Here is a 23626-nt window from a genome sequence, read left to right on the forward strand (position 1 = left end):
CGTGACTCCATTAGTTCTCCGTTGTTTACCGTTAGTAATATGAGTAATTTTACTTACTGTTAATACGGAGCGGTTTCTGTGGTTGTACTGTTAATAATGTATCACTGTAATGTGATTCACTTATGCTATATAGTTTGGACGTCTGAGGATGACGTACGTTCAATACAGAGCGTTCGTTTATTCTTATTACAGTTTGGACGTGTGAGGATGACGCACGTTTGAAACGAAGCGTTCGTTTATTCTTATTACGCGTTGTAGGCGCCTTCGGCTTTCGTACTAACTCGCCCCTTCCGTACTATTATGCTGTGTATGGTGGACCTTTCTGGACTCCGTACTTTTTCCCGTTTCACTCTGGGGCGGGGGGCTGAATCCTCTTTTTTGTGTGGCTGTGTCGTTACCTACGGGCGCGTTGCCTCTTTTCTTATTTACATTAGTTGAGCTCCTTTGTTTTTGAGCCGTGACGCGTTGTAGGTGCTTATTTACGTTAGTTGAGCTAATATTATACCTCCGGTGCCGTGTGTGTGTTTCATGTGGTAGTCTCTGTGCTCATTGCTTTATTTCGTATTTCCGTTAGTTGAGCTGTTGGCGCCTGCGCACTATGTCTCCTGCGTCCATGGGCATGCCATGTACCTGCGTCCATATCCGGTTTATTCTCAGTTAGTAATATGGATAAACCTTGAAAATTTTTCAAAGCTTCATATTTCTGTTAGAGATGCTGATATGTGTCATTCTTATAAGATAACATCTATTGTTTTTCATTACATACAAGAATATCAAAGTAGATACATTTGCAGAGTTCATATTACAGTACACCCCCAAAATTTGCGGGAATTAAGTTCCTAGAGCACCCGCAAATTGTGAAAAACCGCGACTTTTGGACGTGGTTAAAAAATGCCTTTTAAATGCCTATTTTTATAGTTTAAACCCTAAATACAGTATGCCCCCAAAGCACTTTAATTTCATTGCAAACTCTGCTTAATACATTACCTAAAACATTACCTTAATACATGACCTAAAAACAGAATGTAAAGGTAAACCCGTCTACTGTACAGTACTGTTCTGCTGTGTCTCCCGTTATGCTAGAATGTAAAACACCGATGTTACCACTGTACGTACTGTAATTCATGCAAGCGCGTTTTCTTTGTTGTTTGCTGTCATTTTCTTTGTTATAAGTAGACTAAATACATAATAATTTCATTTAATTAAAATTCAGTAAAATGTACAGGTACTCACCAATGATGAATGATATTGATGATGATGAAGTAGTTGTGCAGTATGATGCAGAGGATTTAAAACTCCTCGGGTGGCGCCTCTTCTTCAGGCGCTTCAGGAGGAGCTGTATCTTTGGACGGGTCTTCTTCTGGTGGGTTTTCGTGCTGGCTTCTCTTTATAGGTTTCAGGAACATTGTGATAGGAAGTTGCTACATTGTCTCCTGTAGCAAACTGCTGGTACAATTTGCGTGCTTTCTCACGGATGATGTTACCATCCAAGGGGATGTTCTTCTTCCTGCAGTCGTTTATCCACAATGCCAAGGCAGATTCCATCCTGACAATATTTTTATTCCTTACAGTCGTTACCTTTTTGGCACTATCACAGAAACTTAGATACGGTACTCCAGATCGCTGCTTCGTTCTTCTTTAGGTAGCATGCGGTGCTTTCATTAATGCCATAGTGGCACGCAACTGCAGCATAACTTTTTAGTTCCCGGAGCGAATACAGTAGTTCAACCTTCTCCTGGAGTATTTTTAACTTCTTCTGGAGCTTAGGCTTAGTGCCAGAAACCTTAGAAGGTGCAGGGCGTTTCGGTGACATCTTATGCGTTTAAGAATAACAAAATGAATACAATAACAGAGTGGAAAACACGAGGACACTCAGCTGGAGACGGGTCACAGGGCAGCAGTCAATAAGCAGCAAGGAGAAATGAATAACGCTCCCGGATTGGCTACTTTCACCATCCCAAACCGTGTTTCCCTCCGCAGTGGTAAACCCACTCACCTGGACAGCAGTCAATCAGCAGCAAGGAGAAATTAATAACGCTCTCAGATTGGCTACTTTCACCATCCCAAACCGTGTTTCCCTTAGCAGTGGTAAACCCACTCACCTGGGGCCTCATGCATAACGTCGTGTGTAGAATTCGTACTATAACATGACGTAAGCACAAAAGCGGAAATGTGCTTACACACAAAAAAATCCAGATGCATAAATCTGTGCGAATGCCATCTTCCACGTTCTTCCGCTCCATAAATCCCGGTCAGCGTGAAAGTAACGCATGTGCACGTGCCTGCTGTCCCGCCCCAACTCCTCCCAGAATTACGCCTCTTTGAATATGCAAATCAATATAAATAGCCCTTAAGATCTGCCTTCTATGAAAAGACAATGGCAAAAGCACGAGGGAAAATAGAAGGATTTCAGTGAATACCAAGTGGAGGCAAGGAAAAAACGTACTATTTGTTGGTTTAAACAGTGGAATAAACAAAAAATGAAAGTTGATCGAGTGACATAGCGTGTTGGAGAAACTCGAAAGTTCAACTTTACAAAGTCACACAGTGCCAGAAATAAAAAAAGTTGTCACATATCAAAGTCGCCGTGAAAAGGCGAGTTGTAGCCCAGTGTCTGAGTGTCACATGAAAGCTTATTAGGGTACAGAGAAAAGAAAAAAAAATAGGGACACTGGGGGGGAAAAAAGCACGAAATGTCAACTTTAATCTCCACTTTAATCACGTAGTTTATTTTTTCATTAAAATAGAACATCATAAACTTTAATGTTTAGTTTCTCAAATCCCATCATAACTAAAGTAGCATGTTAAATGTTTTGTTTTGTATTTGATCTTTTATGTGCCCCTATGTGTGTGAATCACTACATGCTTCCGGGCTTTCTCTTCCTCCGACAGGACACAGAATCCATTACATTCGTAATATTACAGCTCTCTGAATAATTAAAATACTGAGATGTATATGTGATATCATTTTCATGATAATAGGAGTTAAAGCATGTTATTAAACATGGTGACACAGTGGTGCAGTGATTTGTTCATGTCTCATGCAAGATGCTTGTTGCGCGACCTTCGATGAAATACTTTATTGTAGCAGCACTGTCTCTTTCAAACGTACTACCCCCAGTTTCTGTCCTTACTTTTCTTTCTCCAAATACCCGATCGCCACACAATCAGCTCTGTAATAGACGTTAAGCCATCAGTAAGCTTAGAATGCTGATTCTTCAAAACTTTTAAGGAACATTGAAATATCTTCGTAGTACGTGTTTAATTATTCTATCCATCTATCCTTCCATCACCAGCAAGAATACAGTGCGAGGCAGGAACAATCCGTGAATGGAGCGCCAGCGCTGCAGCACTGTGTACTCACATGTTTAATTATTAACATTATAGATTATTTAAATAAAGTTAAAGTTTTATTTGTATAATATAATTATACAATAATATTTTGCTGCATTTCATCTTAAAATGATATTGTGATCATATGTAAATACGCGCTTTATAAAGTGGCTCAGGTTGTGCAATGTTATAAATGTATCGCAAGTTTACAGTGAGGTAATTGTACTTATAGGTAAAAACAGATACCCCACTCAGATACAGTAATATAAATACTCTGAATGGTACAGTGAGAGTAGTATGGAAAAAGATGATCCACTGTGGCCACTCCTAACAGGAGCAGTTGAAATAAGAAGGTGGTGCAGTGAGAGTAACAACGCTAAAGCAGCTATGGTATTTAGAATTATTTGACCATTCAGTGTATTTATAAAGCCGCGTCAGGGATGTGGATCTAAAAAAGAAAGGGTAACCACACAGGAACAGTAGCACTGCTTTGATGCTGGGTGCTGCCAGTCTGCAAAACCGAGCGGAGAACTTGCCAGGGTATGAGCTACTGTGGAAATGTGCGTTTCCCTCAGCGGTTCCTTCCTATTCTCTCTACAGCACAGTATTGCCACGAAAAAAGGCATAAAAAATTGTGGAGGATATTTGCACTTTCCGCTAATAATTAATAGTTGGGTTCTAAGGAAAAATCCGTGAACGACCGAGTCCGTGAACCCTAAACCGCAACTTCGCGGGGGTCTACTGTATATGTAGGCAACAGATACTTGCATATACATGTAGACAGAGATGTAGAGCCTGAATGTTTTTCTTCTTTTTCATCCAACAAGCCTCTGGAAACATTTTGAAAGTCAAGCTGAGAGTATGCTTGTTTAAATATGTTTGCATGTTTAACACATTTTACAGTTACTTTCCATTTTCATACTGCATAAAACAAAAAAAAAACTAATGACTTAACCAACATTTAAATCGCAGAGATCAATTTTCATTATATCTCTCCAACTACATTCAAACTGCGACTAAAACCAACTCAATTCAGTTTCGAGTTTTGGCTCATGTAAGATAGAGACATCCATCTTGGATGTTACCCATGTCCGCAAATGAGTAAAATCAACAATATATCACACAAATATGACCAAATAGCCTACGGTGAATGCCACCAGCGGGGTTGCCGCACTAATTAGTACAGTTGTTTTCCATGGAGACCATCTGCAAATTTGTCAGCTCATGATGGCAAGGGAGAGAAATCAAAAATTAAAGATTGTAGTTGTTGCATAAGTCAGCAATGTCATCTTTTTGTAGAGACCTTTTACATGAGAAATGAACCCCAGATTGATGATGATGAAGTAGAGAATTTTGACATGTTTGAGCAATGTCTGCATGAGCCTCTTGGTTAAACAGCCCTTGAGGCACACCATCAAAAACTGTGAAGCAATTGGTAGCCTTAAGGGAGTAATCTCATGGATGTCATATTGCACAATCGATATATTATTGAAGGGAAGATGACTCAAGTTAATATCAATTGTTTTAATTTGTTAGGGAGGCTTTTTGTACTTGGCCACTGTTGAGCTCAATTTCTGATAATGACTGTGTTTTAGTTAGGCCCTATTTTTAGAATGTTGCTGCATTTTAGCTCCATATGCACAAAGCATTCAATTATAATATATAGTTGTTCACTTGAAAATCTTTTATTTAGTGCATCTATCTTGTTTAAAATTCTCCAAAATGTTTCCAGGGCAAGATCCAACCTGCGAACATTGCAATCGAGCTCCAGCCTCACTAGGCCACATGTTTTGTGCGTGTACCAAATTAACATCATTCTGGACAAAACTTTTTTTTTAATTGCCTTTCAGACAGTCTTAGTGTCACAATCACTCCTAATCCATTAATAGCTGTGTTTGGTGTACTCCTAGATGGGCTTGAAGTGGAGAAAGACAAACTGTAATTGCCTTTACTTCACTATTAGCATGTAGACATATCTTGCTCAACTAGAAGAATCCTAGCCCACCCCTTTTAAGTCAGTGGGTAACTGTTGTTATATTCTGTTTGAAATTGGAAAAAATCAGATTCTCACTTAGAGGATCTGTTCAAAGCCTATCAGGATCTAATCGATAACATTTTAGAACAAGCATTTATATTGAGGCGATGGACTCCTTTCCCTCTTTACTACTTGCAGAGTTTTACTCGGGCTGTTGGCCTTCCTCTCTTTCTCTTGGGTTGGGTTTTGAATTGAATTTAGTTTTGTTAAATTTGACTTGATTGTTTGGAATGTTACATGCTTCTAATATATTCAGTAAAGATTAAGAAAAAAATGTTGCTGTCAGTATTATGTAGGTTGGGAGCATGCACCGATTACAGCGCATTGCCAAACCTACCTCATGACGAACCCCCTGGATTGGTACCCGAGTGCAGCGGGTGACACCTCAGCCTCACATTATGTTACTGATCCCTTTTTACTTGTCACCATTAGAGAATGCAGTCGGAACCAACTTGTAGGAAGATGTAGGATTGTTTTTACAGAATTACTCTATTCTGTTTTATTGTTCACAGCAGTCAAAGCATTATCGGTATGTTTAAAATTCTTTGTGTGTTTATTTGTAAGGTATACTATTTACTGTAAAGTTGTATAAATTTCAGCATGATTCTGGTATGTGCTGTATGGTCTCTAATGATGAGAGACACTCTGAGTAACTGTGATTTTCATGTGTTTTATTTATTCTGTTTTCTCTAGATTAAAATGTGGTGCTTTTCTGTTTCTGGCTTACCTTTTCGCAGTTACTATATTAATTAAACAAGTTAACCAAACTTCTTCATTGTGGTATGAAGGAAATTAATTTAAGTTCCCCTTCAAATTATACATAGGGTATTTCCAGTTTTTTTAATATTCACAGTGAAAGATGTAAAATCATTTGGAACATGTTAATTACCAGATAATTTCAGTGCAAGCTTTCAGATGTAGGTCGGACACAAGTTACTACATCTCTATGAGATTTAGTACCACATATAAAGTGGTTTAAATCCAATCTGAAAAATTTTGGTTACATGTAGGGAGTGTTTTTTGTTATTCATGCGTCCTTAGAAATATCCGTTTCACATGAGTGTAGACATGAAATTGGAGACACTTTTAGCTGCTGTGTGCATGCAGCTCTCGTTAGTTGTCGTTTAGAGGTGAACTCACTATGAAGGAGATTCTTCTTGCTTCATCATTTTCGAGGTGTAGTGCATCTACCTGAAATTGTCTATGGACATTTATAAGTAAGGTGGTGTTTGGACTGTGGATTAAAAATATCTTTATCCTTTGATTGTATTTCCAACAATGATTTCATAATTATTAGCATTGTAAATTTGATATAAATTTTTCATGATTAAACATTTTAATTAGTTGTTTTTGTTGATCACCAGTAAATCTGAGTGAGATTTTGAGGTGCCTTATTTTTGAAGTCTTGTAATCAATTTTTTATAAATGAAAGACAAGGTTACTTTTAGCTCCCGTAAAACACTCGCTCTTTTGATTATGCACCCTGAATTTTTTGTATTTTAATTTTATGTTTTTAATATGTAGATTACAATGTAAAGTTTGTTTGTTTTTTTTCTTTTTTTTTTCTCTTTTTTTTTTTTTAAACCTAAATAAAATTAAATAAAGGCGGTGGCTTTTCAAGAAGAATGTTTTCTAGTTTTGCACCTTATACTCTGCAAATTTTTTTTAAATGGAGGGGTGTGTGTTATGATTGTCTTAGTACCTCTTATTATGACAAGTTACACCAGCACTGCATCTAACTGTAAGTGAACCACACTTCTGTTTAGTGTTATTTTGTCCCTCTGAGATATGCATAAAGCATGCAAACTCCTTCTGCTAGTGTTCATTTCAGAATACTACTTTAGATGTACCTCTCCCTCTTCTATCCCTTTCTGCCACACACGCGCACACACACACTCATATAGCACCCCCACCCCCTTCTATACCCGCCTCCTCCTCATGCTTCACTGAATGCCTGTTGCCAGGGCAGCCCGTCAAACTAGTGCTTATATTGGCTGATTTTTAGAGCTGCTAGACTCTAGCTTCACATGACCCATCAAGTATTACCCAATGAAGAGAGTCTATGCAAATTTTTCCTACTTGAGTTAACAGCATGCATGTGGGCTTATTCTGTTTGCTGTAAGAAAAAGCAGACAGGATGAGAGCATGGCTAAGAGGGACTCCATTTTAGGTATGTATACACTTTGGTGTCCCATCCGAATCATTTCAGTTCAAATCTGTTTGCTGCTTTTGTTTCCTGCTCTTCCCCTTCTGAATCATCTTCATTGGTAAAGATCCCAAAACAAAAAAAGTTTGACATTTTAATATGGAGATAATTCAGCAGTTTAAATATGGGGATAATTTGCAGAACATTGCAGTACTGCACATTTTAAACTTAGCTACATAATTTTAAAATGAGCTGTGTGGCAGTAAAGCATTTGTGCTAACTCACTTCTGTAATCTTGCACCAAAGTGGACAAGCTACTGGTTGCGCCAATGTGTCTAACCTGGGCAACAGTTTTAGGCCCCGTGCAAGGCCCTGTATGACATTGCCAGAGAGTCTTTAAAGAAAAAAAAATTGGCATAGCACATTGTTTTAAAATTTTCCATGCTAAATAACAAAAAAAAATCTTATTTGATATAGTACATGTTGTAATTGTGCAGGTGTTTTACTTTAATTACTCTAATAAATACAGCCTTTGCTTTTAACCTTTTGTTTAATATTTTGAAATTTTCATCGTTTTCTTTCCAGCATTACTGAATGTGATTATGCCATACCTACATCACTGAGCAGAATGGCTTTCTACTGCAGTTTGCTAACCAGCTGGGAAGAGTGAGGACAGGATGTTACGGATGGGGAGCAGGAGCATGGGAGCGAGCTGACACATTGTTTTCTCCCATGCTCTTTTTGAAACTTTAAAAAAAAAAAAAAAGTCCAGTGTATATGTTTGTCTCAGGCTATTGTAGTGCAACATTTGAGTGGTTATTTTATTTGGACAGGCCTAGGAAATAATGCATCAGAAATGTGATTTCACTTGTATCTTTCCCAAGTGTAATGCTCCCCTATCTGATCTTTTCTCATTCAAGATTTTTTCTAAAGTAATTTAAAATCCCTTGCAAAATTGTCCTAAAGAAACTGAGTAGAATGTTTTAAGGAAAAGTTAAGACTCAATTCATAGCTTTTATTGAAAGTAAAAACAGTTTGTAGTGCCCTCTTATGTTTGATTTTCTTTTCTGGAAACCATTTTGAACAACTACTGCAGCTTTAGCTTAGCTCATTGGAAGAAAGTTACTCTTTTAGAAAAGCGGAGAATGCCAGGTTTTTACATTTGCTCATTTCACTAACATGCTTATTGCATAATAGAGGAGGCTATAGACAGATTTTAATTATTTAATAAGTCATTTCAAATGAGGGGGAGATTTAGATTGTCTATAATATGCCACTTTATAACTTGTAAATTACAAAGTTTTAAAATATACATGTGTAAATATATTTGTGTGTATGTGTGTACTTAAGGTACTTCTGTCATCTTATTAGTTTAATATAATCAGATTTTTACAATTTCCCTTAAGATTTCTACTGATGCATCATTTATTATATAAAAAAAACACAATGTTAAAATATGTATATACATTTGAATACTAAAATATTTCAATTTTTTTTATGTGTTTTTATTTTGTGTATGGTTAAGATATAACTTACAGAATATAGCATTTCATATTTCACTAATCATAATTATGTAAAGAAGTATTTGTAAGTGCATGAAAAATATAGAAGAATAATCTGAACGCAGGTATTGTTTGTTCCGGAACCTGTTCTAAGTAACTTTGCTTCCCAACATAGTTTCATGTAATATTCAATTTAAAGGCATCTTGCTGGATATTACCGCTTGCCTTTCTCTGTAATAAACATATTTTCTTTTCATTATTTCCTTAATTTTACCACTTCATTTTTCATTTAGTCAGTACTACACATTCAAAAGAACTGAAGTAGTTAACTAAAAGAGTACACTATTTGTTTGATGTGATGATGATCCAAGAAAGTAAAATGTTTTGATTTGTTAAACTTAATGAATCTGTGAATTTGGATATTTGGTATGAGCCTTTCATTAAACAAATGCAAAAATGAAAAAAAACAACCTTGTACTATTACACACCACTTCTCATGAAGTGCTTGTTCAGTACGTCACAAATGCTTTGACCATATCAAAAGATATTCTGCATCATCACCAAACTCATAGAGTAAGCATTCACTTATCATTACCACCAGAGTTAACTTCTTTCAAAAAATCAAATATTCAGTATAATCATTTGGGATTAGAAGAGTGTGACTCCATGTTCCTTGTTATTAAGTTATGTGATTCACAAATCGCTTAAATATTCTTTATAGGTGCCATTTTGAATAGAATCCTTAGCTGCTTCTTGTGGCATTTTATGTCAATACCTAGTCCCTTTAGAAAGCTGTCCCATGCTTATAACCTTGATGATTAGGCAACAGTATTACATGCTGTTGTGCTATATTAATAATGTGTTTTACACAATTTCTCTTTAATAAACAGATCACTAGATATGTGTTGAAAATTATAAAATATATTAAATTGTTTAAGAATTGTATGGTGAATGATGGTAAAATCTTGAATGCAGCCAAGACCCGTTTTATTTAGTGCCAGTTGTTCCAAGGATGGATAGGTTTAATTTTAAATTAAGGTATACTGAAGTTATTGTTTCCATAATATTTATGCATGTATGTAAGCCACAATGCATCTGCACATTTATTAACAATGTTATTTTAGTAGTAATACACATTGTGAGCACCCCTTTCCTGTGACAAAAACCCTGTTTCTTTTAAATTGACACTTTCACTAAGATTGAAATTAAATAATTAATAAATGACACTTACCTGTAAGTTCCATATTCTTATGATTCATTTCTTGAAAAAGGGAATAATGATATCTGACAGCAAGGTTTGTCATGGTCTACTTTTTTGTAATTATTACCCCAACAGTTAAGGTGTTAGTACTAGTATATTTTAGTTGTATGTATGTGATAAGTGAAGGCGACCATTATAGCTCTTTTTTCTGAGTTAAATATCTTTGTTCTTTTCAAGTGATACAATTAAATTTACAGCAGTGATAACATGGATATATATTTTGAGAAATAAAAAAGAGTAAATTATATGCAGTTGTCTAGTTTTGCTATTTTTAGAAGGATTTGGTGCCTCCTTGCTCATATTTCAACAAAATAGGTTTGTTGCATATATATGAATGGTAAATATCAATAGACATATATATTTTTTTTTTTAAATAAAATTAACTACTAATGTGACGCACAAATTGTTGAATATTTGTTGGGGGGGAACCACATAATGATCACATCTAGTCCATGTCATAAACTGTTGTCTAATTCCTTGCATGCTCAACCTAGCTGTTATTATAGGGAGCTTATTATTTGCTGCACATTGACTAGTTTATTTTTCTCTGCAAATCATACAGTACTTGTTTAATACTCTCTGTCCCGAGAGCTCATCTTGGACACTGTTTTTTTTGGGTTTTTTTTATGAAACGGGGATAACTGTATTCCTAAAAATATGATTTATTATGCCATGTCAGGTTTGACTAAACTATCAACTGCTTGTGAATAAGTAGATTGAAAATTCATATTTGTATGTCCAGACTTCCAAAATATTGTTAAATTTAATTGATTGTAAATGTTTTCAAACTTATTATAATTTTTTTTAAAAGTCATTGTGTTTTTTTCCCTTACATTAGGTGAAAGATGGAAACAGTTGAAGAGCCCCAAAAGAAAATTTTCAAGGCTAGAAAAACTATGAGAACAAGCGATCGACAACAGCTGGAAGTTGTGCACAAGGCTAAGGAAGAATTTCTTCAAAAACAGGGACAGGGAGTGGTGGAGGAATCTGCTACTACAGGGGCTCCATCTCCTGTCCCCACACCACCCCCAACCCCTTCTACCCCACTTGTTAATGGCAAGCATAACTCAAATGAAAATGGAGACCTAGAGCAGCCAGACTCTCCCACTGTTGCCGATAAAGCCACCTCCTCCCCAAAATCACTTTCTGAAGATATCCAAGAGTCTGAAAAAATGGAGGAGTTAGAGCCAACATCCAGTGTTAACATCAATCAAAAAGAGACAGTGGAATCAGAACTTTATGAAGATATCTCTGAGCCAAGTCCTTATTCTGAAAGCCCACAAGATGCACGTGTGTCCCAGAGTCTTCCTGCCAAAGTGGTACAGGAGCAGCCTGAGGAGGTAAAGACTACAGAAAATGTAAGAGAGGTGGAGGATACAAATTCTACAACTATAAAGACCATAGAGGATAAAGGGAATGCCGGGAAGCTGGCAGATGATGGTTCACCTGCAGAGAACAAAGAGCCTTCTCTTGAATCAAAGGTTCCTGAGATCAAGTCTGTCTCTCCTACCCCAGCTCCTTCACCCATTGTCCTTCTAATGCCTTTAGAAGTAGAGCACAGAGATAAGAGTCCTACTCAATTAGAAGATATTGGAGACCTTGCAATTTCAAGCAGCGTGGAAGTAAGAATTGGGGATATAGGGGAAGCTGTTTTGTTTAAAATATGGTATTGTTTTATTTTACATGTTTAAGATTTATTTAAAATGATGTTGTGAAGGAATCTGTTTGATTCTGTAAGTCACTGAAGAACATGCGTTACATGTACAATATTTATATAAAGTAATTTTACAATGAAATCTGTTTGATTCTGTAACTCATTGAAGAATATGTGGTAGTTAGCCACTTTGTGAGTCTTAGTTTTTATTGCTTTTTTTTCCCCTTCACTCTCAGGGTAACTCAGAGGATTTCTCCGATTCTCTAGTAAAGAATAAGCAGAATGAAAGGAATGTTGATAGTGAAACTGAAGAAAAGGCCTCTTCTGATGAGAGATTAGAAGCTGGGAGTCCTGGCCCTTCTGTATCCACTACAGCAATGGAAACAGAAACTGGTGACAGTGAAGAAATTATTCCGATTCTAGAAAAGCTGGCCCCTTCTTCATCAGCCCCTTTGTCTCCATCGAGTCCCCCAAGTGAAGATGTACTTTCTCCTGCTCAATCTCCGTCACGACAAGATAGTAGTGATCTTGTACCTCGTGAAGGATTTCTTGTGCTGAGTGATGAAGATGAGGGTGAAAAAGACAGAATGGATTGTGAAGAAGTACAAAAAGATACTGTACAGTCAACAGCCACACTTCCAGAAGAAACGGACAGTACTAATGGTTGGTGGCCTGTGTTCTTAAAGGTTTTTTCTTCCGCATTTGCCAACATGTAAATGTCTTGGATGGCAACCCTTACGCTGTATTTTCCTTTTTTAGTTGCTGAGGTTGAGACTGTGGAAGAACCCAAAACCTCAAGTAACCTTGAACTTGGTAAATATGCCCATTTAACCCCCACCCTCCAATAAATTTTAAAGTATTTTAATTATTTCATTCATTATTGTACTTGTTTACTAGAGTTTGTGTGCTATAGATAACTGTTACTTGGATTTAAAAGATAATTTTTCAACTCTCTCCAGTGGCAGAGCCTGAGACAGAAGACCTAGAAATGTCGACACAAAGGAAACGCTCTTGTTCCGATGATGTTGAAGTATTGTCTGAACCTAAACGTCGTCGTTTTCTGGAAGGAAATTATGAGGCTGAGCTAGAGCTGAAGATTACAGCTGCACGGGCTGATGTCCACCAAAAACTGGAGAAGGTCAGCACTTTTCAGCATCATTGTATTATATAAACTCTTAAGTGCTTAGTCAGTTTGCTAATCTGCAGGCACAGAAGGCACATTTTACTTCTGTTTCTGGTGAACATTTCATATTAAAAGCAATCTGCAAAACCAGGTTTAAAAATTGTAACTTGTCAAGCTACCTTTGCTCACCATTAGTTTAAAAAGAAAAAGACCTTGTTTGGATTTGTAGTTTTTTCTGCTTGTGATGCATATCTTGTTTTCTCATTTTCTGATTAAGACAAATTCCACATGTACCTTTATATTTGGTTGTATTTTTAAAAGCCTTCTATAATAGCATTATTCCATCGAGAATTAAAGCATAAGGACTTGTCAAACGCAATTCTCAAGATAAAAATATATACATTCCAAATTGACTCCTTTACACATATATAAAAAAGCTTGCAGGACACACTTAAATATTTACGCTCCTTTTTATCTTTGGTTATGGACATTTTCTTTACTGTTAATTATATCATATCAATTTTGATAGATTTAACTTAAGTAGTGTAATTGAGAAAATGGTTTTAACATGCTTTGATCTTTGTATAAATGAGCAGTGGTTTCTAGATCAGAGAAGAGCTCTGGCATGTTACACAAACTGCACAAAATTTGAATTATGTAGTTCCCTGTTTTAATGAACTAAAAGTAATTGGACAATTAGCTGCTTAGCTGCCCCATGGCCCAGGGTGTTATTTCATCTTTAAGACATGCTCAGTTAATCTGATGAAAGGCTTTCTAGGTGATTCTAGTTGTGGAATGTGTTGCAGTAGTCACTCAACATGAGACACAAAGAGATGCCAGTAATGCAGTCTGTCAGGCTGAAAATCTGGAAAAAAAAAAACCTGAGACTCAGCAAAAATCAATTGGTACTTTATTTAATAAAGAAGAAGGATGCCTCACGCCTGGACAAACTGGTGAGGAAGGCAGGCTCTATTGTAGGCTTGGAGCTGGACAGTTTGACATCTGTGGCAGAGCGACGGGCGTTCAGCAGGCTCCTGTCAATCATGGAGAATCCATTGCATCCACTAAACAGTATCATCTCCAGAGAGGAGCAGCTTCAGTGACAGACTGCTGTCAATGTCCTGCTCCACTGACAGACTGAGGAGATCGTTCTTCCCCCACACAATGCGGCGACTCAATTCCACGGGGGTGGGGGGTAAACATTAACATTATACAGTTATTGTCTGTTTTACCTGCATTTTTATCACTCTTTAATACTGTTTTTATCAGTATGCTGCTGCTGGAGTATGTGAATTTCCCCTTGGGATTAATAAAGTATCTATCTATCTATCAATCACAAATAATGATGTACTGGGGAGATCAGGAATAAAACTGCCTCGTAGACCATGGATTCCAACTTCAGTAGATTACAAGTGAAAGTATTCTTCTGTTAAGAAAGAAAAAAAAAATTTTACATTTTGGCTACATCTACATGGTTTCACAATCACACATTCTAAGGATTTACCACAAGGTACAAACATCTGGTAAGCCTAAAGATCAGAAATGCCAGATTACAGTTTTCTAAGAACTGCATCAAAAATACTGTGCTGTTTTGTAACAATGTCTTCTGGACCAATGAGATGAGGATCACCTGTACCAGTGATAGAATGAGAAAGGTGAAGAGAAAGTAAAGGACCAGTCATGATTCTAAGAATGCAATATCCTCTGTGAAACATATGGTGGAAATTGTGTTATGTTTTAGGCATGTATGGCTTCCATTGGAATCTGGTTCCCTTCTATTTACTGATGAGGTTACTGCTGAGACATTCAACAGGATGAGTTATCATGAAATGTGTAGAGACATATCTGCTCATATTCAACAAAATGAATCACAAGGCACTTTATACTGTAGCAAAAAAGTGTTCCAAAACATACCCCTAAAATAACAAATGAGATTTTCAAGGCTAAAAAAAATTGAAATGTTCTCGAATGGCTGAGTCAATCACCTGATCCAAGTGTGATTAAGTATGCATTTCACTTGCTGAAGACAACAAGCTGCAAAGTAAGTGTAAACCAAGGATGTCTGCAGTACAGCAGTTTTATTTAAGGTAATACTAATTTGTCCAGTTACTTTTGGTTCTTTAAAACAGGGAGAAACATACATATGAGAAGTATTGCAGTTTCTATACATTTGACTGAATGTAAATTCCCTCAATTTAATGCAGAAAGTCTACACTTAAAAGCTAAAATTCTGTGTCTCATTTCAATACTGGTATTCTTGCAGTGGACTGCACTGTGTACTTTTTTAACTCACATATAGATACATATATGATATAATTTTGAAACTCCTCTGGTTATTTATTATCAGATTGTACAGAGAATTCTTGAAGAGAAAATCCGTGCTTTGCAGTGGAGTGTGTTTGACAAAACACTAGAGGAACTGAAAAGTCGTGTAGAAAAGATTGACTGTAGCAAAAGACATGAGGCAGTGCTCACTGGACTTCAGGTGAGGTTTTGGAAATTTAATATGTATCATATTTGTTAAAGAAATGTAAGTGTCAGGTAATAATGTACTACATAAAACATTCAAGCAAATTAATCCAGTTTTGGTTTAAAAGGTAAATCATACAGACCAATTTCAATGTTTACTGTTAAAAGCATTTTAGAGTGCATATTGATCAGTTTTACTACATGCTAATGAATAAAAAAGTGTTACTTGGAACACTTGAGACAGAAGAGAGTGAGATTTTGTTATCACTTTAAGTACATGCAAAAAAAAAAAACTTGATTCTGTCTCCATACTCTTAACTCATCTACTTCCTTTATCCATTTACATTTTATTAAAAACTGTGGTTGGGTAAATTCAATTAAACTGCTTCTTTTAAAAGATATTTAAAATCTTTGATTAATACATATCTATCTTTGTAGGCTAAAATATCTAGACTTTCCAAAAAATTTGGAGCTGCTAACCAAGCTCAGGATGAGGCAAGGAAACAGCAGGAGGTATTCTTTGACATTATATTAGTATTTATATATTGAATGCCTTCTAGTCCATAATAAATTATACTTTGCCTGATATTTACTCTCTTCTTTACAGATCTCTGCTAGTCAGGCAGATTTATCTTCAGGTGCTGCTACCACAACATATCGGTAAGTACCATAAACGATAAAGGAACAACACCAGACAGACTTTACTTTTATTCTGTTAAATTTGAAATGCATCTTTTTTTGTCACGTAGTTGTTGGAACTTTAAGCTGCTTATTGAGATATTATTATAGAATAATATGCCACTTGGTGGTGGAAAATAGTCATTGCATGCTGGCTACTTTCAGTATACGTTTTTCCCCAGTGTTCTCTCTTTTTTTTTTCTCAATATGCATTGTACTCTATGACACGTTTTCAGTCCATTCAGATACTTTAAAGTTGTAATCAAAATGAAAAACTTTAATTCTAAAATTTTTTTTTAGAAAAGTGGCTTTACTTGACAAAACAGAATGAAAAATGTTCCTAAAATTATTAATAAAAAAGTAAGAATGACATTGCTGATTGTGAAAGAGGTTGAAATGAAAGTTGCAGTCATGGGGGTTATCCAGGACTGAACTTTGATATTGGTGTGTAATCTTTGCAGTGCTATTATATAAAATAGTTGGAAAAGTTTTTATTTAGATTTCAAGAGCAGCATTCTATTACATCAGAATGTTTTGGACTCTTTCAACACCTTTGTCAACTAAACTAACATCAAGGGGTGGAAAATTGAAACAGTTGTTAAATGTCAACAAAAGTCACCTAAAGGGGATTGTTTGGTTTTATATGCTAGATGACAGCAAAGAATGTGAGATGAACCAAGTCTCTCACATTTTAAGCATCCGTTCTCCTTACAGAATGGCACCAAATAACAGCTGTCACTATCGTCAAAAGAAATACTTTGCTGAAGATGTTTTGCACATTATTGATGATGCGGGCTCTGCGCTGTCAGATGAGGATTTTGAGATGTCAGAAGGTACAGAAGAAAGCGACAATGACAATGAAGTTAGAATGTCCCAAAGATTGAGTGATAGCAATAGCACCATACACCAAGTTCCAGCAACTGTCATCTGGGAAGACTATCCTGAGTTTGATTCCTGGAAGCCCTCTTGGTTGCCAGATTTCAAGAAAACACATGGAGTTCTGGTGGACACTACTAACTATGAGCCAGTTGATTACTTTAAATTGTTTTTTCCAGAGAGTGTTTTTGAATTGATGAGTATGGAGACAAACAGGTATGCTGAACGTTTTTTTAATTCTCCTTGCAAGTTATCACCACATTCCCGTTTCTCAAAATGGAAGCCCACAACAAAGGAAGAGATGAAGGGTTTTGTGGCACTGCAAATTGAGATGGGACTTGACTGGCGGTATAACTACAGAGAACACTGGTCTACACGTAATGTTTCTCCAGGTGGATTTGGAAAGGTGATGCCACGAGATAGATATGTATTGCTGAACAGTTTTCTACATTTTTGTGACAATAAAAAGCAGCCCCAGAAGGGTGAACCAGGATATTACCCAATATGCAAGATCCAGCCTCTACTTGACCTTACAATGCCAACTTACATGCAAGTGTACCAACCTGATCGTGACCTATCAGTGGATGAGTCGATGGTAAAATATAAAGGCCGTCTTTTTTTTCGTCAGTGCATGCCAGATAAACCAACCAAGTATGGTATCAAAAATTTTGTACTGGCAGAGGCAAACACCGGGTACTGTCTTAAAATAATCACTTATATTGGCAAATATTCCTTCCCAAGAAAAGATTGCTCCCTCACAACTCAGATTGTTTTGGATTTGCTACAAGGTTGTGACAATAAGGGGCACATTGCCTATATGGACAATTTCTACACATCGCCTGATTTATTTCTTGAGCTGCAGCGTAAAGGAATTGGTGCCTGTGGTACAGCAAAGGCTTCTAGAAAAAATATGCCGCAAAAGCTGAAACCAAGCAACCTGAAACTAACAAGACTTGATAAGCCAATTTTTGTACGTGCAAATAATTTGGTGGCTCTTGTATGGCAGGATGTAAAAAGAGTAATATGTCTCACAACAGTTCATACAAACAATACATGTAAGAAAGTAATCCACCAAAAGGGAAAGCCAGAAAGAAGGGTGGTGAATAAACCTATAGCAATTGAAGAATACAGCGTAAAAATATCTGGAGTTGATCGGCTGGATCAGATGTTAGGGGCATATGCTTTTGCCCACAAGTGCATGAAATGGTACCATGCAGTCTATCACCAAGTGCGTGAGGTTGCTCTGACAAATGGTTACATAATTTACAAGCAAGAGAAAAAGAGTGACTGTCTGAATGCTGCCAATTTCCGCAAAAAAGTTGTGGATGGTTTACTCTCCGAGTATGTGGCAGTTGAAACTGTGAGGCAAGGCAGGCCATCCCACAAATCTTTGCCAAATAGGCTAACCGAATGTCATTTTGCAGCCACCTATGAAAACAAGAAGTATAAGCCAGACTGTATAGTTTGCAGCAACAGGCAGAAAAAACAGCGTCACCAGTGCAATACATATTGTAAACAGTGTGATTTACCAATGCATGCAATCGGTTGCTTTGAGCGGTATCACACAATTCAAAATTATTATATATAGAGTATTCATGCATTTTTCAGACATTTGTTAGTTTCTTGTTTTGCACAGTTACAAAAATATAAAGTGGCTTAGACATTTTTGTAAACACTGTTTTCTGAAAAAATGCAGACTGCAGTTGTGATTTAAAAAAAAAAAAATGTTTTGTTTGTCTATTGTCATTTCATTATTCATAACATTGCGGGGCTGATGAACTTCTTACCAGCAAATGTAATAATGGCTCATCTAGCACAATAGAAAGCATAAGCCATGTCCAAAGAGTAATGTATGTGTATGTGTCTGTTGGAATACCTGCCAATGATTTCTAATTGTATATTATTACTTTTGTTAATTTTTTAGTCTGGGGAAGAAAAGGGGTGCCAGGTTCTATAGCTGGCAATTGTTATTTCATTGTATTTTATTTGATTATAAATAACCATCAAAATTTGGCACATTTCTGGATCAGTATTGTTAAATAAAGAGTTATTGTTACTTTGGTGTCTATATGTTAATTGTTAATTGAAGTAATTGGTTACGGTTACCTTAATATATGTCACCACTGTATAATGTATAAGCAGTTTATTTCATACTGAAATGGCATTTACTAAGACAAAGATTAATAATGTATACTGTATTGTACTTTAGTTCATATGTTAACCAAATAAACTTTTCTCAGTAGAAGGATGGATTTACATTTTCATTTTTCTTGTATGAAGTGCTGTTCTAATTTAATAGGGTAAATGGAGCAATATGGTTGCTAATTACAGAGTTGTTCTTCTCAAAAATCTTGTCAATATGCTGGTAACTTTTTTATGAGGTTAAGGAATATGTTACCCAAAAAATTCTGTTACTGAAGGTTAACTGAAGAACAAGTTTGAGATTGCATTGCTTTTTTAGCAGAAACGTTCACACAGTGAGGAAGATGCTGGAAACAAAACGCAATGATACACCTGCGCAGCAACCTGCTACAGGTTAGTCTCTTGTCTTTGAGTTTTCTTCTCAGTCAAACTGAAATTCCTATGTTGATCACTCTTGCAAACAAGAGATCTGTCATTACTTTTATCCAGATTGACCTTATTCATGTAAAGTGCTTTTGTGGTCATTTGTGATAACCTGGTTCTTCTGTAGGTGTTTGCACAAAAGCAGAGAGATAATAGTTATACATTTTAAAATGACTACATGTGAAGTTTATTTCAGTATTACTAAGCGTTTTCCAAACCAATTAAGATTACTGTCTCTTTCCAGAGTAATAAATAATGATCCACTAGAGCACAACTACCCCTTGGTTAGGTTAAGAATAATTAACAAAAGATTGTATTAGTTGAATATTATTTGACATGTGGAGAATTAAATTCTGCCCTATGTTTGAATACAGCAAATAAAAAATACTGTATATCTTTTGAAGGAAATTTAAATACATTTTACTGTCCGTTTACAATCTAACAGTTGGAATTCCTATGTATCAGGTATAAAACTGAAATTGTACCCGTTTTTATTTTTAGATTTTTTGAAGTGCACAAAAGCCAATTTAGTTTATAGTTCGTTGCATGCCAAAGTGAAAAATGCTAAAATGACTGCACTTAAAGTAAAGTTATGGAATCCTGGATGGTACTTGAGGCTGATGTTTGTTTTTACTTCTTTTCTGAAAATTCCATTAAAAGCTGCAAAATGTGTATATTAATTTTCTTTCTCTTCCAGTTATATCTGCAAACCAAGGCGGTTCTCAGACAACAAATGTGCAGATTAAAGCAGTAGCTCCCAGCACTGTGGCAGTTACTGGAGCAGCCTCTATTGTTGGCACCAGCCAACCAATAGTTGCCACTGCAGGCACAGCATCTAATGGTGGAGTTTCTACTACTGTTACCCAGAGTGGTGGGCAAGCCATTCCTTTGCAGTCAATGCCAGTTATTTTTCATGTTCCCGTGGCAGTTACTTCGCAACCACAAATTGTACAAGCACCACAGGGAACCATTATGACCACCCAGGCCCAAGGAATGGAACTGGTACCAGTCTCCTCATCAGCTACTTCCGGATCCCTGCCAGGAGGATCCACTGCAAATAAATCTATGCTTTCTACACCGCCAAGGGTCATGCAGACAGTGCCTGCATCCTCTAACTCAACCGTGTCTTCTCCTGGAGGTCAAACTGTATCCCAAGTTTCAATTACTCGGACTCCTCTGTCAACTTCAGTTACTTATGGGACCACCACAACAACTAGGACTTTAGTTCAACCAAAGTCACAGGCAAGCACAGCACCTGCAAGCCAGAGTTCCTCTGAAACTACAGCAGTAGGAGTTGCTTCTAAAACAGGTATGAACATTTTGAAGATAACTTGTTATTCAGAAGTAATCTGTTCTATTCCTCAGATTTGTTTGTATTTAGAAAATTGTCTAACCTCTTTAAACATCTTGCCAGAATACCTACTAATACCTACTAATATTTAGGTTCATCTACATATTGTACAGGACATACAATCTTTTTGAGTGACTTGGAGTTGAAAAAAAAATCTAGCACAGTACTTAGGTTTTGTAGGTTATTAAATACTAAGACATTTATAGTATTTAACCCCACTGGTGGAACAGTATTTTTTGAAGCAGTTAGGCTAATTACATTTCTTTATGATTTTGAGTCAAAAGACTCCATATTAAGTAATAAAGTAATTTAACCCTAGTGAAATTTGTGAGCTTTGTTGTTAACACTAAAAATGTTTTCTAGATGGCAAGGAAAAGACAACAAAGCATTGCAAATAAAGTATCTGTAATCCTTGTGTGTATGTCTACATTTTTAGTATCTCTTCACTTGTGTTATTGTATAGTATGAGTCACATTTCTCTAAATGAGCCTGTCAGGGTTGCTTATTCTTGGATCATAGGTGTGGCACCTTATCTTAGCATGTGCTGTGCATTTTGGGATTAGGCATTATAATATACTAGACATTAAGCCCGTTACAATAACGGGCGCTAGAACAGTAGTGTATAAACATTAGTAGGAACAGTCTATATTAAATGGCTGTATATTTACTGGCTTGTATGTGGCTGTAATATGCGTCACTGTATTGCGTGCCTTTAATTTTCTCTCGCAGTAATACTGGTTTGTATTTCCATAAAATGCCTGTAATTTTCTCTTGACAGTAATACTGGCTTTGATGTCCGTAAAATGCGTTTAATTTTCTGTCACAACCGTGGGCAATCAGCTGATTCTCCCCAGCAACTGATGTAATTTCGTGCCTGTTGTGTCTCTCCAGCAAGTACTGTGCAGTTCCCTAGCAAGTATTTTAATCTGTGCTGGCGTGCAGCTGATTATTGTATGTGTGGCTCCTCAGCAACAGATGTTATGTGCGCGAAAATGTACTTTTAAATGTCATCCTATTGTAATATCATGAAAATTCGTATATTTAGGAAAACCCCTTCAACGACTGACACTTTACCGGGCCAAGCTGACATCCTCAAAGTGAACACTTGCACAACAACAAACACTAATCCCACCTCTTTGGGGAAGCTGGTCTCCGCGTCTCAGTACCCGATTGGATTTTTCGTGCCTTATTTTTAAGGCTTACCTCATTTACCGAAATCCGATTGGATCGGCCGCACGATATTTTATAGGTCCCGCCCTCTCTATCTTGTGTGATGCGTCAGGCGGCCTTTGAAGCATCGCACCGTGCCCCATGCATGCGCACTTCATCAGAAGACACACACACACACGGACACTGGACGCACACAGGGGTTTTATTAAAGAGGATAGTGGTGTGTACTGTGGGAGTGAAATTAACTTATCTTCATTCTCTGTATTTAATAAATTGCTATTAGTTAGTGCCAAATTTGTGTGAATTATTTTTATGAAACATACTACAGAGGAGCTTTTATAAATGGATAGATGGGTATATAGGTAAAACATGCTTATTCTTTATTTTTGTTATCAGCATTTTGTTCAAGGAATAGAAATGGGCAGTATGCCCTAAGTAGTTGCACCTTTTATGACATTTTTAGGCTATAAAGTCCTTGATTCATTTTTTCTTCTTAAAATATGTAATAGTTTTACTATTGTGATGTTAAAGTTAACTTGAAGCAAAGTGTTGACAAAAACAATTGAATGCAAATGTAAACAATGTTTACTACATTTGCTACACAGTTTCAGGCTACTCTTATCTGACATAATGAGTAGTGGTTACAGCATGCACTTTGATTTAAATTCACCTCAATAACAACAGCAGGTGCACATATAAATAAATATACAGCATCAAGTGTGTTTAAATTATTGAAACTGATGCATATTCTAATATATCTCGCTTTTAAATGTAGTTTTCTGATTTTTGTTTTGTGGTGTTATTGTTGCATTAGTATGGCAATTTTTGTTTAATTGTTTGCTTCTAAATAATAATTAAGTTTATGCATACATGCATTCTCAAAACCACTTGATCAAATTGCATCTAGTGAGTCTCCATAAAGCAATAAATAGCCTTGCACAGGGTTATATTTTAATGTTAGTGGACATGGAAAGCTTGCCTGGGGGATTGATTATACTAAGAGTGTGATATATTGCCTTTTTAAGAGACATAACCTTTTTTTTTTTTTTTTTTGAAGATAACCAAACTGCAATCCGATCAGCAGAGTCATCATCTGGCAAGAGTACAGCCCAGGTAGGCTTGACATGTTTCAGTTCTTTTACCGGTATTTATTACAGTTTATAATACTTAACAAAGGGTGCCAGAGTTTAATTCATTCTACTTCATTCAAGAAAGAAGCTAATTTTTCTTGTCTTGCCAGAATGTCTTTGTTCTTCAGTGTTATAAAAACAATCCTTTCACAGACTTTTACAAACCAGATGTTTTTAAAAAGTAACCTAAATTTGAGATGTTTTCTTTAATTGTTATGGTTACTCCAAAGGGCATGCAAAAAGATAGTTTCTCCTCTGGGAATAATACAGCGTACCAAATACTGAAATTGTTTAATTTCCTCTCGCAGTAATACTGGTTTGTATTTCCGTAAA

The 23626-nt window shown here is 36.3% G+C and overlaps 1 protein-coding gene across 12 annotated transcripts in view; it reads left to right on the top strand.

Annotated features, from left to right (window-relative positions):
- atf7ip (activating transcription factor 7 interacting protein) overlaps window positions 1-23626 on the top strand; it is a 180254-nt gene that overhangs the window by 136776 nt on the left and 19852 nt on the right. For 6 of the 12 annotated variants that reach the window (XM_028815375.2, XM_028815373.2, XM_028815377.2 and 3 more), the window contains 8 exons: window positions 11116-11899; window positions 12168-12594; window positions 12691-12744; window positions 12891-13069; window positions 15402-15539; window positions 15962-16036; window positions 16131-16183; window positions 16916-19513. In XM_028815375.2, the coding sequence (XP_028671208.1) occupies window positions 11123-11899; window positions 12168-12594; window positions 12691-12744; window positions 12891-13069; window positions 15402-15539; window positions 15962-16036; window positions 16131-16183; window positions 16916-18665 (3453 nt within the window). In that variant the 5' untranslated portion in view covers window positions 11116-11122 and the 3' untranslated portion in view covers window positions 18666-19513. Of the gene's footprint in view, window positions 1-6970; window positions 7539-8099; window positions 8181-9992; window positions 10055-11115; window positions 11900-12167; window positions 12595-12690; window positions 12745-12890; window positions 13070-15401; window positions 15540-15961; window positions 16037-16130; window positions 16184-16915; window positions 19515-19538; window positions 19613-20339; window positions 20952-23220; window positions 23277-23626 lie in introns of those variants that run through there. The other 6 variants (XM_028815370.2, XM_028815380.2, XM_028815381.2 and 3 more) reach the window with 6 other exon arrangements.

The sequence above is a fragment of the Erpetoichthys calabaricus genome, chromosome 12 (genome assembly GCF_900747795.2).
Source record: "Erpetoichthys calabaricus chromosome 12, fErpCal1.3, whole genome shotgun sequence".
NCBI classification, from domain to species: domain Eukaryota; kingdom Metazoa; phylum Chordata; class Cladistia; order Polypteriformes; family Polypteridae; genus Erpetoichthys; species Erpetoichthys calabaricus.